Here is a 17,387-nt window from a genome sequence, read left to right as displayed (position 1 = left end):
AATCTTAGGTATACTACTTCTGTTGATGTTAACATCAAAGCTTCCATTAACTTTATGATGACTAAAATAATATGTTTTTAAGATGTGGTGAGCCCTAGTTAGAAAAGTCCCAGACAACGATCTGTAAGGTCATAGTTAGCAGCCTGACCATAAAAGTCACCACTGAACCACTGCAAATTATGAGCTTTAAAACACAGGTGAGGCAGCCCCTAAGACATGCTGAGGATGGGCAGTGGTCAACACAATTCGGAAACGGCAATCTACTACAAGGTGGCTGTATTGTTGAACAGGCAAACACTAGACATATATTATTAAAAGTAATCTTTAATAGAATTTTAAAATAGCTATTGCAAACTTTATTTGAAGAAAAATAAATCAATGACAATTTTCCAAAATCCTGTGAAACAGTCCAGTTCCTTAACATTTGTTTTATTGTTGGAAAAGACAGAAGCAATTTGCATAGCTGGCATGTTAGTTCACCTCTGTTTGCTCAAAACAGCTCATAAAAGCATTTTTTTTTCTACCATTTCTGATTTGATCACAAGTGGAAACATGTATGATGGTCCTAAAATAGATCAAACTAGGTATCTGACTACATCTCAAGGCAGCCAAGTATTTTAGCTCAAATTGCTTAAGGCCTGGTATGGAAAAAGAAGAGATGCAATAGCCAGTAGAACAGCTAATGTATTGTACATTACATCTGCTTATACGATACTTCCTTTGAGCCAGTGTTTTTTTATATTTTCTCCCTCATATTAGTATCTCACCACACCTAACAATACTAAAAACCACAACAAAATAATCAGTTCATAATGCAACATCATAAGATCTGAGCAAGGCTAATGAATCTTTTGGGTAACCAAGAAATACAGAAATAAAAGGTATGATTTTAAAGTAAAGAGAAATCTTAACACTGGAGTTCTGGTGACTCAAATGTAGCACATAAGCAATTAATGCTCAAACACATCTGAAAATAACAAGCTATCCATTAGGAAGAATAATCACTGTATTGATCTAATACAACACACTCAGACTTTACTGCATAGAATAGCATTAGTGCAATGGTATTTTCAAGTGGCACGCAAAAATACAATAAACTGAATAAGAACACTGAAGTTTTGACATAGTTTGACATGGGAAAAAGAAGAATCTACTAATAACTTAAAAGACCTGATTACATGACTGCTGTTGTATTTTATGGATAAATTACTAGTATAATAAGAGTAACTAATTTCAAAATCTTCCAGTATTTAGAGAACTAAACACATAAATATCGTTTACTGCATAAAAATTTATGGTAGAAGAAGAAAGGCTACAACAGAAATATTATTGGCCATTAGAATTAAAATTAAATAATCTTTCTTAAGTGTTTGCAATAGATAGAAAAGTTCTGCCATTAGGTACCAGTTGCTTTCTAGATATAATCTTTCCTAAAAACCTAACTGTATATTTTGAAAAACAACATCACACAGCATTGTTTGTTCAGGCACTTTGTGAAGATCTTGAATGTTTTTAATTGCACACACACACTGCACACTGTAGTACACTAGAGCCTATATACTGGCTATGTTTTCTACATATGCTTTCTACAAGAATCCGCTTAAACCAGATCTTATCAACTTTCATACTAAATTCAACAACACATTTGGAGAAATATTGCTAGGATAATATTTTGAAAACTGAATTAAAATTATTTTTGAATCTTAGGTTCTATTTTCAACAGTGACTTTCAAGACAAAAGACAGGTGTGTAACCTTGGACTTTGGCTCTTATGTTTCTCCTCCACCAGTCTGGTCACTTCCCCCTTTTATCATGTGCCGTTGATGTGCAGAAGCCACAGGCTCCTGCTTGTGAAGTAAATGGGAGAACAGCTGTGCCATGTTGGGAACATCGAGCTGGCCCAGCATACACACTCTGAGGTGCTGTAAACCCAATAGGCAGCACTCGTTCCCTGTTCTGTACAACAGCATTTGGTATAGCAGGTTTCTAGATGACACCCAGAGAGAAATCTGTAGAGAAAACCTCTGCTAAGATCATGGATGACAGCAAAGGTAGAATCGGGGGCGGGGAGAATCCCTTCAAATGCATTATGGTTTTGTCCTAAACTCAATCATGACCAAATTACTATTTCTTGCTGATTTAACAGCATACTAATGGCCCTGCACAGACCATGTCCATTGGCAGCTAAAAAGGGCACAAGAATTACCAGAGAATACACAGATGTCAAAGAAACTGCAACCACACAGAAATGTTCATGCAATGCGACATGAAGATTCCATCACAAAATACCTTTTTCTGACTGCTTTTAACACCACTCCTTAAAGCTCCTTGAAGACCTTGTTCCTAAAGATTTTTTGCTAAAAGATTTTGTCCTGGTTTCAGCCAGGATATAGTTAACCTTCCTCAGGCTGAGAGGGAGCACAGCTGGGGGACCAGGCTTGGACTGGTCACTGAAGTATTCCATATCATGTGATGTTATGCTCAGTATATAAAGGAGGCAGGTGCTTTTGCTTTGCAGCTTCTGCTCGGTGCGGTGGGATATTTCGTGCTGTTGGGATCGCTGCTGGGGGCAGGCTGTGTACTGGTTGTCAGGTGGTGGGAAACCACATTGTGTATTACCTGTTTGGACCTCCTACTGTTACTGTTGCTTTGTTACTATCACTAAACTGTTTGGTGGGTTTTTTTTTTATTCAACCTACAAATTCTCCTTTTTTTTTTTTTTTTGTCCCTCTCCTATTTCACCAGGGATGGGTGGAAAAAAACAAGCAACCAGCTGCATGGTGATTGGCTACCAGCCAAGTTCAAACCACAACAGTCATTTTGGCACCGAATGTGGGGCCCAAGGGTTAAGATAATGACAGATCAGGTAATATTGTCTAGTGCTTTGGTCTTTTTTATCACCTCATTTGCTGTACTTAGTCCCCATGCTGCTGTTCACCACCCATGAGAGTTGGGTTAAGATTTTGGTTTTGCTGTACTATGTAATGCTGATCTGTGACCTGATGCAGTCATTGGTCCTGGGGCTATTTACAGCTGTGTTTGAGAATTTCAAGAATATCCTTGAAATGTTGACATTAACATGGTCATCTTCCTGCTGGGAGCTAGTGTGTTCCTGCATGTGGTTCAGGCTTTGCTCAGCGTTAAGCAATTATTTAAGAGTATCACCTGGAGATCTACTCCAAGGTTGGAGAATTATGAGTGGCTGGGGGTGTGGAGTAGCATGGGCAAGTACCTATAAGAGTGGGCACCTCCAGTGTATCGGAACTTCACTCCCAAACAGGTGCAGAATCCTGAATAATTAGTAAAATATTTAGAAAAAGTATGTTGTCACTTGGGTAATTCCAGAGAGGCACAGCTCACTGCAACATGCTGGTGCCTTGCCCCACGCCTACCAAGTACTATTAAACACTGTTCAACATCCTCAAAATGAAGAGAAGGGCTCTGGATCTGGTAATAAAACAACTGACATTGCAACCACTCCAAAGTCCACAACAGAAACTGCAGGACACAGTTTGCTTTTACCTGAAGGGGTGTCCAATACACCTGGAATTGACTACCCCAGGGGTGGAAACACAGCCCCACCATTTCCCCTGAACTGATCCAGACTACATTGGAGCCGCATGAAGCCCTGGAACACTTACAGTATGTTGATAACATCAATATATGGAGTAATATAGCAGAAGTAGTTTTTGAGAATGGGGAGAAAAAAAATGTAAATCCTTTTGAGAGCCAGTTTTGCCATAAAGCACAGTAAGGTCAAGGGACCTGCACAAGAGATTCAGTGTTAGGAATAAAACAGCAAGATGAACATTGTCAGATTCCATTGGAGGTGATTAATAAAGTAACAGCTATGTCCCTACCGACTAACAAAACAGAAAACTCAGGGTTTCTTAGGTGTTGTGGGTTTCTGGAGACTGCACATTCCAAATTACAGTCAGATTGTCCGCCCTCTCTATCAAGTGACCCAGAAAAAGAATTATTTTATATGGGGCTGGAGCAGCAACAGGCTTTTGAACAAATTAAACAGCAAATAGTTCATGCAGTAGCCCTCAGGCAGTTCAGACAGGACAAGATGTTAAAAATGTGCTCTACGCTGCAGTCGGGGAGAACAGCCCTACCTGGAGTCTCTGGCAGAGAACACCAGGGGAGACTTGGGGTCAACCCCTGGGGTTCTGGAAGTTAGGGATACAGAGGATGATCCAAGGACCACCATACTCCAACCAAAGAAGAGTTATTGGCAGCATATGAAGGCATCCAAGCCGCTTCTGAAGCACAGCTCTTCCTGGCACCTCAACTGCCAGTGCTGGGCTGGATGTTCAAAGGGAGCGTCCCCTCTACACACCATGCAACCAATGCCACATGGAGTAAATGGGTCACATTAATCACACAACGGGGTCGAATAGGGAGTCCCAGCCATCCAGGAATACTGGAAGTGATCACAAATTGGCCAGAAGGCAAAGATTTTGGAATGGTGCCAGAGGAAGAGATAACTTGTGCTGAAGAGGCTCCACCAGATAATAAACTACTGGATAATGAGAAGCAATATGCCCTGTTTACTGACAGGTCCTGTCACATTGTGGGAAAACATCAAAGGTGGAAGGCAGCTGTGTGGAGCCCCACACAACAGGTCGCTGAAACTGATGAAGGTGAATCGAGTCAGTTAGCAGAGGTGAAAGCCGTCCAGCTGGCTTTGAGTATCGCCGATTGAGAAAAAAGGCCAGTGCTCTACCTCTATACTGACTCATGGATGGTGGCAAATGCAATGTGGGGTGGCTACAGCAATGGAAACAGCACAACTGGCAGCACAGAGGCAAACCCATCTGAGCTGCTGAATTATGGCAAGATACTCTGCTTGGGTAGAGAACTTAATTGTAAAACATCATGTAGATGCTCATGCACCCAAGTGTTGGGCCACTGAAGAACATCAGAACAACCAACAGGCAGGTCAGCCTGCCAAGATTAAGGTGGCTCCAGTAGATCTGGACTGGCAACATAAGGGTGAACAATTTATGGCTCACTGGGCCCATGACTCCTCAAGGTCATCAGGGAAGAGATGCAACATATAGATGGGCTCGTGATGAAGGGGTGGACTTAAGCATGGATGCTATTGCACAGGTAATCCATGAATGTGAGACATCTGCTACAATCAAGCAAGCCAAATGGTTAAAGCCTGTTTGGTATGGAGGATGATGGTTAAAATATAAATATGGGCAGGCCTGGCAGATTGATTATATCATGCTCCTACAAACTCAGCATGGCAAACACTGTGTGCTTACAATGGTGGAAGCAGCCACTGGATGGTTGGAAACTTATGTTATGTCCCATGCCACTGCCTGGAACACCCTTTTAGGCCTTAAGGAGAAAGACTTATGGCAGCATGGCACACCAGAAATAATTGAGTCAGATAATGGGACACATTTCAAAACAACCTCATAGACACTTGGGCCAAAGAACATGGCATTGAGTGGATATATCACATTCCCTACCATGCACCAGCCTCTGGGAAAATTGAGCGATACAGTAGGTTGCTAAAAACTACACTGAGAGCAATGGGTGGGGGAACTTTCAAACACTGGGACGTCCATTTAGCAAAAGCCACCTGGTTAGTCAATACCACAGGATCTGCCAAGCAAGCTGGCCCTGCTCAATCAAACCTCCTACATACTGTGCATGGGGATAAATCCCCCATAGTGCGCATTAGAAATATGCTGGGGGTAAAGGTACACCCATGCATGGGATTACTTTTGCCGAAGGACCTAGGTGCACTTGGTGGGTAACACAGAAGAACAGAGAATTCCAATGTGTGCCTCAAGGGGATTGGATTTTAGGTGAAATAGCAAATGAACTGAACTGTCAAATAAGCCTGTTATTGTAATTGGTACCCCGCAACATCCTCCTGCCACATCCAAAGCCTCCTGCTTTACCAACAGCCAACTCTACCTCATTCCTCCAGCCTTAAAAGACTGTCATGACAGACAGAACCCAAAGTTACAGACTAAATTAATTCAGTAGACATTTTGGAAGGATGGCAAATAGACTAAGAGAATGACATCTGTGAAACCCAGGAAAGAGGTGGTGATTCCTTAAAATGTATTTGGAACTTAAGCATAATGTAAATGGTATGGAATAAGGGGTGGAGGCTGTCCGGGTTTTGGCCAGGATAGAGTTAACTTTCCTTGGGCTGAGAGGGAGCACAGCTGGAAGGCCAGGACCGGACTGGTCATTGGAGTATTCCGTATCATGTGATGTTATGCTCAGTATATAAAGGAGGCGGGTGCTCTTGCTTTATGTCTTCCAGTCGGTGTGGTGGGATTTTTCATGTTGCTGGGATCGCTGCTGGGGGCGGGCTGTGTACCAGTTGCCAGGTAGTGAACAACTGCATTGTGTATTAGCCATATGGACTTCCTATTGTTACTGCTGTTTTGTTACTATCACTAAACTGTTTTTTTTCATTCATCCTATAAATTCTCCCCTTCTTGTCCCTCCCCTGTTTCGCTGAGGAGGGGGGAAAAAGTAAGTGACTGGCTGAGTGGTGACTGGCCACCAGCCAAGTTCAAACCATGACTAATAACTTCAGTGGGAGCATCTCCCCTCTAACATCAAAACCCGACTTTATAGAACAATGGAAAAACATAGTTATGCTGAGCATTTCTGTAAAGGTTCCTATATAACCATGAGGAAAACAAAACAAGTACTATGCCACATAATTTCCCTTTCCTCTGTTCGATTCACTGCCAACACACAATACAAAACTTATCCTCTGCAACTCATTCAAAGCACTAGCCACAACTCCAAAGTGGCTGAAGGCATTGGTGTAGGAATGTTAAAGGCCACGTAGTATAAACATTTGTTTAAGGTCATAAAATGTACACTGCTCCTTTAAAATAATTTAGTACAGAGGCAGATTTGGATGTCTTTAATGATATGCCTGCTGTATAGAGAAAAGTAAAATAAAAGAGGATATTTGTTCACTGACTCTGACAATTTCCATAACATGGTGCATTATGACTGATGCTTCTTAGTATGGTGTGCAAGGCAGCCAAGAGTCATTTAAAAACATGTGCTGTTTGTCTCAAAAACAAATGTAAGGGAATACTAATAAAAGCTGAACTGTCTGAAATTAGGCTGGGCAGTTTAAATCCATTTTTCTGGAGAATATTTGGGAAGCTGGGACTGCCTGCAAAATAAAACTAATTTATTCCTACTATCTACTGCAAAGGTGTAGTTTCTCTCCAGTACATTCTAGAAAATACACCTCTTTATCCTAACATTAATCAGGGATCAATGTCCCTCTTAGAAGCTGTACATAGAGTAAAAACTGAAAGTATGTGAGCTTTGGGTTCTTGAAATGATATTAAATCGAGTCAAATGACATGTCAAGGTTGCTGTCCTCAAAAGCAAAAGACGACCTGTTTTCATAGGTCATCAAAAAAGCAAACCCACAGCAAAACAGATTCCAGTTTAAGAGTGTGAATGTTTTCCAGATCTTACACTTGGCACAATTTAATCTATGTTCCCATACATGGGTAAAGGATTTGAGATGCAATGATGTGTTTCAATTTGTACCTTGGTTTCTATTAGTTTTGGACCCATGTAACCACGGGCATGGCTTACAGAGGTTCAGGTCCTGCATCCTATTGACTAAGTAGTGCTTTGGGTTTCAATAAATACAGTATTACTTCATGTGGGTCAAAGCAGACTAGGCACTAAACTACTATTCAAGGGGCTAGATCCAAAGTGCACCAAAGACAAGTGAAAAGCGTGAAGTGACTAAAAAGAACCAGGCCTAAGATCTGCCAAAGACAGAACAGAACCCTAAGTTTGTGAAAAACATTGTACCTTCTAAATATAGCAAAAGTAAAACAAATAACTAGTTTTACTAGTTACCACCTAAACTAGACTTGCGGTTAAAAACCTATACCTTGGTATTAGAAGGCACTCAGTTTGGGAAGTTCAGGCCTCTTCCCATGCTACCATCCACTAATTTCCTTTGTGAACAAAAGTACAGATGAGCACAGAATACAAAAATATACATTTCAAGCAGTAGCAAAATTTGAATAAAAATTAGAAATTGCTCAAGGAAAGTGACTGACATATTATTACATGTGCACACATACACACTCCGTCTGAAAAAGGTAAAGAAAGGGAATCAATAGTCTTAAAATGTCTACCTCTGTTAGTCAGCATGACAGCTATTAACTTCATTTTAGTAACTAGGAATGTTATCAGCTTGGCTTCCTTACCAAAAAGAATTAAGTATTGGATATCACAGGCAGTGTTCAAGAAGGATAAATGGGCTACCAAATAGGGAAGACGTTCAATACACTCACTCAGGAGGGAAGAGCTCCCAAGCTCACGCATTTCCGCATTCACAGAGACCTGTAATTTGGGTATAAAAGTGCTTGTTGCTCGCCACCATCTCTCTCCTCAACTCCACTTCAGCAAAGCACTTATAAGCACACAAGGATGTGCTTAAAGGTAAGCAAATGTGTCAACTGTTATGCTGGACTGAATGCACGTGCAGCTCACACCTCCTAAAAGTCTCTCCCGCCAACCAACAGGAGTTGCATGCACAGATGGCATTCAGGGCCAACCAGCTAACATGGCACAGAGAGCAGTAAACAGCTCTTCAGGGTTATGCCACTTAAACCATTGACAGGACAACACTGCAAACACAAGATGTAAATGATGCCCCAAATTCTTTCTAGCAGACTTCCAAAAACCAGAGAAGAATCAAAGCAGCTTTCATCCTGCTGGCCATAAATATGCCAGTGACACCAGCATTCTCACATGAAAAGAGAACTAGGTTTGCTTCTGAATAACCCTGGAAAAATGAAGTCTAAACCAGACTCCATCTTTGATACATTTACAGTAAAAGTCTTTCAGAGTAAAATGCATAAGAACATCCCGAGGCCTTATTTTTAAGCATGATTAGCTTATGAATTGGCAAAAAAGTCCATGGAGCTTCTCTGTAATGATAAAAAAAAGACTGACAACTTTCTGGAGCATTCAGCAGTTTGTGAATGCAGCACTTTTTGGCTCTTGGATCTGCTCTTTTTCATATTATTCCCCATGAGAGCACACAGTGAAATTCAATATTAATGTTGTGTCATGCCTGCAGAACAGAACAAAGCAAGCTCTGATACTAAGCTCCCAGTGCTCTGCTTACCAGCACCCCAACAGAGGAGCAGAGAGTGTTTCAGAAAAGATGGTAAACTAACATACATTCCTAAAAAACAAGCACAAAGCTGGGGGAAAAAAGGGAGTGGGAACACGGAAGCTAGGTTTATATTTTCTCAGACTGCTTTCTCGGTAACTCTGTGCTTCTTCTGAAAATAATTTCAGTATGAAACTAACACTTGGAAAGTTTTTCCAGCAGATGCTTAAAGAAGTTTTCTGGCACAGCCAGAAATTTAACGTATGGGCCAGCCCAGCTCTCCCTGAACGCAGTAGGAGTTCGGTCACTGTAATCACTACAGATGGGCTGGTATCTGAAAATTTCTTTGGACAATTTATAGAAACCTTAGATGTGAAACATAATCTGTTTCCTTTTACAGCACCCAACTGCACAGCAAGTTTACATGAAGGACAAACAGCACGCAGAACAAGGAGGCCAATGAAGAGTGCTGAAGCAAGGCTGGAGAACCATCTCGGTGGCAAAGACTGCAATCACTTTCACAGAAGTCACAAGGGGTTATACTTTGCATTACTTCTGAATTGTAGCTTCTCACTGCTCTTCTCCCTGTTCAAAGGTTAGTTAACATTAGTTAATGAATTTCTGATAAATAACCAACAAATTAGCTTCACAAAGAAAGCATTTTTAAGGGATGCACTAAACTCTGGTGCAGACCTTGTACATAGTCCTTAAGGATATTAATTCATATCTTGAAATGAATATTGATTTATTGAGAATGTATTGATACTAAATGTATTTAAATATAATTAAAATATTTACACATGTGCATTTATACGTGACATTTTAATATATGTATTCATTTGCCTATCCAACAGCATACTTATAAAAGACTAGATCCTGAGCTCTTCTAGGAATTGAAGCATGTGGAAATTAATTTTGGCCATAGATTCTAAGGGTTATGTGTCCGTCTCAAATAAAAATTGCTCTAATTTGTTAAGCCACTAGGCCTTAAAACATGCTTTAGGTTAATGGACATTGTAGTTATATTTGCTAATTTCCTACTTTTGTTTAAAATTCTGTGATTGAACAAATACTTCAGCCCACATAGAGTAAATGTGATCTTCATCTATCTATAGTAGTACGCATCATAGCATATTTGGTTGTCTCTTGTCTTGTGCTAAAACCAACCAACATGAAGAAAATTGCCTATCCAACTTTTTTATGCCTTATCTCAACTAAACCCAAATCCTTAATAATGTTTCAGCTAGCTGCTGTAATGAAAACCTATCTTCTCCAGCAGCTTGTAATCTTTCTTCATTTTTCATTTTGCCCAAAAGCTTTGTACATTACTGCCTTTCTCTAAAACACACTCTACACATAAAAAAAAAAAAAAAAAAAAAAAAAATCAAAAAACTTTGAAACTGTTTTTCCCTTTTTTACAGAACTATAGAAATCAAACCACTGGCATTTTCTCCAGTGAAGGAGTTTAAACAAGAAACAGATGGAAAAGCTACTTGAAAGATAATCATTAACTTGGTAAGCGAACCACAGTGAAGTTCCTGCTTCATTTTGATAGTTTTTGAGAACACATTGGACCAGACTGAAGCCAATTTATACCAGCTGACAATTAAGTTATAATGACTCATACCAGCTGAGGAACCAGCCCATTAGAACAGTAAAATATATATATGGGAAAACACTACTATTTGCTTGAAATATATATATGGGAAAACACTACTATTTGCTTGAAAATTTGGCATGTCAATGTCTAAAAAGTCTGCAATTCAATGAAAAAATTAAATTTCAGTTTGATGTTGTTTTCACTAAAATTTGTGCTACATGAAAATAAACTTTCTTTAAAACTTCGGAATCACCGAGATCCATTTGGAATGACTGACACTTACTAGGTTCATAGTAATCCACTACAGTCACTGAAGCATCTTGAATATTTGCCACTTTGAAGTCTCTCACAGCCGGAATATCCACACAAACCTGTGTTTCATTTAGCTAGAAAAATAGAAGAGAAACATCCTGAGAACCCTGGTGATGGTGTTTTCATGAAAGAGGTAAGGACTTCTAGCTCAGCGGTAGTCCACTTCATTTCTGAAGACTTGGAGTCAGGATGCATATAAATATGCTTATCTCATTTGTAGTCATTTTGGCCAAACTACAGACTTCTTGAAATGTCTGCCTTCTGAGATATATATATATAGATATATATATATATATATAGGTAGATAGATAGATAGGGTTTTTTTGTTTGTTTGTTTTTTTTAAGAGGCCTAGTCTAAAAACCCCTTACAAATATAACTGAGTTGTACCTATCTATCAGTCCCAGTAAAAAACAGTGGAACTATTAATTCATCGTGAACAGCAGATGTTGATTTCCCCAAAAAACACAATCATAACGTCTTTCCAAATTTAAACCAAACAATGGCAGACTCAAGATTAACATCACTACAAACACATTTCTTTGTTATTTTCAACTTACAGAGTCTAAGTATAAGTTGACTTTTCCATTGTCCCTTTCCATCTTCTTAACTATATTGTCTAAAGGAATGAAATCCGGTGACACAGAGAAACCACTGAGTAAGCCAACCTCCATGAGGACCATACCACTACTGGGAGCTGTGCCAGAACCCAAGTACCTTTTCAAAACACAGAAACAAAGAAACTTTTAGTATAAATACAGTAGTCCACTCTCCAAGAAACTGTTTGGTTATTAAATCCCAACTACAGAAGCAATAATGCTTAAGAATACTTAAGAAACAAATAGAACAAAATGCTGACAAGAAAATTCCTAATGATAAAGAGATAATTGATTGATTTATCTATTACTCTGCCTGATAATTACAACTGCATATGCAAAAGCTTGTTTAGCACTGAGAAAACTACAGCACATAAATCATACAGAGACTTCACTGACACCACTAGGAGCTTTCCATTGTCATCTATAAGTGCAGGTTTACATCACAAACACACAGGAAATATTTCAGTTAAACAGTTTCAAAAGAAGTAATTAAGAAACCGCTGTAGGAACTCTTGAACAGAAATATACAATAGTTTCTCTTACAGATGCATTGGTTTGCTTCTGTTCATTTTTGGAGGGTGAGATAAAGGCATACACCAAAAAAAGTCTCTCAAACCTTTTCATATTTCCTTCATAGAGACTGATGGTTCCATTAACAAAGTCATCAGATTATTTCTCAAAATTCCATTTCTAAAATGCATCACCACATTATTCATCCAGTTTTGGAAAAAGTAGTAAGTTGAGTTCCTTCTTTTTTCCTAAATAATGCTTATTATTACATTTTCTTCCAATGTGAGAATCAGATGCTGGACTAAAAAGCTTTCTTCTATTGAGCAAGCCTTACATACTATGGCACACAACAGAACTATCAAAATACATTTATAGTGTTTTGTGCTACAAGTGATTCCTAAATGACCTGCAAAAGCTTGTATTGCTCTAAATAAAGCAGGTGGCAGAAGAGTTTCCCTCCACTTGGCATTGAGGGTAAATGATTATTATTACACTAGAATAGAAGTGTCTCCAATCCTCATTTTGAAGGCCTGACAGTAGTTGAAAGTAATTGAATAAAACTATTTCTTTGTAGATCTGGATGGTTTAAAAAAAGGGAAGACTTGCTTTCAAAGCAATGCTGTTAAGCCTGGCAGCATGGTTGATTGAATGCAGATATGACTTTGAAAGAAATACAGCACAACTGCTGACTTCAGTTGGCTCATAAGATTAGAAACAAATGAAACCATCTGTTGGATGATGTGCTGTGCCAAAGTAGCTGCTATTGAAAACAAATAACTGAATTGGAACTGGATGTAATTATTTCTGCATAATTACCAATAAGAGGGGAGGAAAATAACCAAGCTGTCTAGCCAGCCTGGGGTGCTACCAAAATACCAATGGGTAACCAAACCAGCTTGGTATTGTCAAGTGAATATGATATATCCCTAGAAGTTATGAGGATCTGGCTCTCAGCAAAGAAAAGGACAGCACTGTGGGTGGCTCCTGGTATCATCTCTTCACATCATGATCTCTTAAAAAAAAAAAAAAAAAGGAATCACCATGCAAGGAGAATAACCAGTAAGAGAAAGAAAGACTTTAAACTTGAACTTGAAAAAACTGAGAATGTTTTGAGTTGATTTTTATGTTTCAGCAGTCCAGCAATATGAGATCTACATGGGACCCTCTCATAGATGACACAAAGAGGAGAAAACACCAAGCTAGTGTAGGCAGAAAGCATAAACAAGAGTGAGTAGAAACATCAGCAATCAGTTTCCCATGCCTGAAAATGGCACACAGGCAACAAGACTGACTAGAGAAGAAACTGGCAGTCCTGTGAGTTAGCTCCTCTGACCAAGAATCCATTTAATTTGAATGAGACATTATCTGCTCCAGTTGAGATGACCATGGCCAATCACTATCATGCTTGGTTGAAAGAAGGTAGAATATTCTGCAGATTAGTGAAAGAAAAAAATTCCAAAGCTTCAGCCTCCATTACCCAACTATACATACTCACAGCTAGCTAAACTCATTAAGATTTCAGCAGTCTTTCTGTATTTGTTTACTTTGCTTTCTCTACCATGAAGCCACATTGTGTTGTAAAGATTATAAACAGACGGTCTTTAAACTTATTCAGGAATTTAATATAGATGATGCATATATTATACACAATATATAGAGGAAAAAAAAAAAAAAAGAGGATGACTAGTCTATCAAGCCAAGCAACCAGAAATGGTCTCTGCCTGAAGAACAGAGACTTCCTAGAACTTATACCAATCCACTTTCTGTGAGAAGTGTTGATGGATCTTAATGTTCAAAATACTCTGCTGGGTCAGTTTTATGCCACTAGACTTTCTCCTATCCTTTGAACACTTCACAATTAAAACATCATCACCCTAGAGCCTTCCCAGAGAGATGGAGCCCTTCCTGTCTGTATTCCTGAGCCAAAGGTCTTAGCTAGAAAATCAGAATGCTTAGACAAGTTATCCCAGACCCATCATGTAAGCTCTTTACATGTCAGGAGTTTGTGCTAGAGTTTAGAAAGCTGTTGACACTTCATAGAAAACTTTAAAAAAGAACAAGTCCATTCTATTTCAAGAGCTCTCATGTCCCTGCCCACCATCTGTATCACTGAATTGGTTACCAGAAACACATAAAAACAAGGTTGTGGCTTTGTGCCTGCTGGCTATTTCCCAAATTAAATGAATCCTCTCTGTACTGAAATCTTATTCACTGTATCTGATTACTTGTATGATGGTGTCACCTAGAGGCTCCATCTCCTGTCACAGCTCCCTTGTGGTAGGCAGAGCATAAAAACAGTTCTAGGCATACAATGTTTAAATAAATAACAAAATGAAGATGTGGAGGAAAGGAATGCAGGAGTAATCACAGTGGATCAGGTGGTATTTTGCAAATCTTGCATTTACAAGGAACCCATTATAATGTCACAAGAAGAAAACAGTGTTTCTAGAGGAAGTATTCACAAACAAATGAAATCCTAAAATACAAACAATGTTGTCATCTCAACATCCTTGTAGATAATAAAAGATATAAGATAAAAACCAGATACAACATCCTATAGGGTTTTCTGTAAAACATGCAGTGTTCTTTACCTACAGTAAGTGCATACAAAAGAAACTGCCAGAGAACAAACATCTTCACATATTTCTTTTAAATACATGTATAAACACTTCCACAGCAGCAGAAATGAGGCAGCAAAGCAGTCAAAGAAACAACCTGGTTTAATGACTGGCTGACCTAAGAATATGCAGTACAACTGTTTAATGTTCCCTGTTCTCGACAGATCCAAATTCTATCCAGGTAACATCTGGTGGCTGTTCTGTGGCCTCTGACATGATAGTTCAGCAGTCTCAGCTCAGTTTACAGTATGTATTTACCAAACAAGAAACACCATCTCAGATGCATCCCCTCCTCCCTTATTCAACAGAAAGAATAGAATCAGCCTGGCTGGAAAAATTCATCACCTCTTTCAACTCTAGAATGATGCTTAGATTATATTACATTACCAAATTCGTAACTATAAGACATATTGGTAAATGAAAGACCACAAAGATACTTGCAAATAAGACAAAACCCCAGCTGAATTTATCATTATGTAAACATGGATTTTGACTCCTGCCAAAATTGTTCTGAGCAAAGTTTATTAATAGAGATGAGAAAAGAATGATTACTTCTATTTCATGTTGTTTTCAGCACTTCAGAACTTCCTTCCCTCTTTACAAAAAAAGAAGTATCCACTTCTAGATTAAAAGCAAAGCATTCTGTTCATGAAAGGTAAGAGTAATGGGCAGCTGTCACAGTCTGCTACTAGAAGATAGAACGTGGAAGACGGTGGTTCAATTTTCAAGTCTGTCCACAGTCCTCCATTTAGCTAAGAAGGACTTTCATCAAAGAAGCCTTTGAGTTTTTACTTGTATTTCACACAGATACTTCCATATACCTCTAACATTTAGGGTGCCACCATCTTTATGCATACTAGTAAAAAAAATAGCACCTGGCCAGCAACAATTTTGCACAAAAGACCTATCACTCTATTGATTTATTAATTGCTTCTTAGTTTAACTACTGCTGGTTTTATAAAGTAATTATTTTATTCTCATTAGTTACACATTTATAACCCCTACATTAATAAATCCACACAAACACATGAATAATTTAGATAATTTTAAATAATTTAAAAGCTGTATAGGCAAAGAGGTGTATGAGATGCTCCAACTGAATTACCTACCTTGTGCATACATTCAGGGTCAAATGGTTTTTATCGTCTTTGTCATCTTTTACATCAACATTCAAGTCAAAGGCTTCTTGTTTCCGGACAGATCTGAGCATCTGATCACTGTGTTTTGTGTTGTAAATAACATTAAGCTGTGGATTGCAAGTAGAGACATTAGGTGACGTATGTAAAGCAAATCTGTGTGGTTAAAACACCAAGTTTCTAACAGTGTAACACCAGAGGAGTACTACATAAGACAGGATACATGGCCTTGTATGGGACAGCCGGACACTTGCGATTCACAAGAATTCTCTGACAGAAATAACCTTTCTGAACACTTTGCAATGCAGCAGAACCAATGCAATTAACAGGACACAACTGAGGTAAACACAGGGGACAACCTGCAGCTTTCTCCCTAGCTGTTGTCTGGTGGTTTATAATGTATGCAGTTACTTCCTGACAGCATTAAATGGGATGAATAAAGAAAACTTCAAAGACTGACACCCACTGGGTTAAAAGAGACAGGCTATATATGAAAGCAGAGCAAGAGCAAATACATAATGTATATACAGAATTTGTCTTCAGTCTTCATGTCACAGCATTCATACACTCAAAACAGATGAGGAATAGCATGTTACTCCAAACTCAGAACAACAGATTTTTCTTGCAGCTAAGTAGTTTCATCATCTGGTTCATCTGTGCAAAGACAAAGCTACAGTCTTCAGTCTGCCTCAAGGACAGAGCTCTTGTTCCTTCTTCACAACAACTGCCAAGCTCTGCTAAGTGAGCCAAGTAAGGAAGTATGACAGGATGTCCAGTGCAGGACAGTAATATTAACAGAAAATAAGCTCATCTGTTAGGCACAGCTTGAAGAGTTTCCAATTCCTCTAGTGTAGACGTGTATAAGATGCTTGAAACAGTGATAGAAGAGTGGTAAAACCAGAAGCCCTTAAAAAAAGGTCTGAATAATTAGGAGGTAGCCTGATTATCTCAATGTCCTATAAAATTACCAATACCAACAGCCAAAGGAGAAATGCTGGAGCTGGAATTGAGCAACCAATGAGTATTCTCATGTTATCAGCCATGAGAGAAAATTATGCAGTAAAAACACCAGGCTGTCCTGCCTACAGAATTGAACTTGAGGAGGTAAAGAAACAACTGAATCATTATTATCTGCAGTGTTTCTTGAAAACTGCCTTAGTATCAGACTGGAGGATGACAAGTGTGATAGCAACTTTTTAAAGAGTACTGGCATCTAGAAAACTGTGATTATCAAGTAAACTCTGTATCTGTACCAGAAAACATGATAAAAACTATAATAAATAGTCAAATTAATGGACAAATGAGTAAATATAACACATTGGAGAATAGCCTGTTGCTATAAACTCACCAGCTACCTGGTAAAAAAACATGGACAGCGTTGCTCTGTCTAATATAAGCTACTTGATTGTTAAATTGGCATGTAGCTGGTTAGGAATATTACTAGCCAAAGGTACCAG

The 17,387-nt window shown here is 38.8% G+C and overlaps 1 protein-coding gene across 1 annotated transcript in view; it reads right to left on the bottom strand.

Moving 5' to 3' along the window:
* Window positions 1-6,476: 6,476 nt before the first annotated feature.
* Window positions 6,477-17,387, bottom strand: part of CD109 (CD109 molecule) — a 77,481-nt gene continuing 66,570 nt past the window's right edge. Inside the window, exons 29-32 of the mRNA XM_026844076.1 lie at window positions 15,904-16,040; window positions 11,628-11,784; window positions 11,041-11,143; window positions 6,477-9,742 (exon numbers count right to left, since the gene is read on the bottom strand). Coding sequence (XP_026699877.1) covers window positions 9,552-9,742; window positions 11,041-11,143; window positions 11,628-11,784; window positions 15,904-16,040 — 588 coding nt within the window. The 3' untranslated portion in view covers window positions 6,477-9,551. The remainder of the gene's footprint in view (window positions 9,743-11,040; window positions 11,144-11,627; window positions 11,785-15,903; window positions 16,041-17,387) is intronic.

This window comes from Athene cunicularia, assembly GCF_003259725.1.
Source record: "Athene cunicularia isolate RWA chromosome 3 unlocalized genomic scaffold, athCun1 chr3_part1, whole genome shotgun sequence".
In the NCBI taxonomy this organism is placed as follows: domain Eukaryota; kingdom Metazoa; phylum Chordata; class Aves; order Strigiformes; family Strigidae; genus Athene; species Athene cunicularia.
The sequence above is the reverse complement of the archived record's forward strand: the minus strand, read 5'-3'. Positions and strand labels throughout refer to the sequence as shown.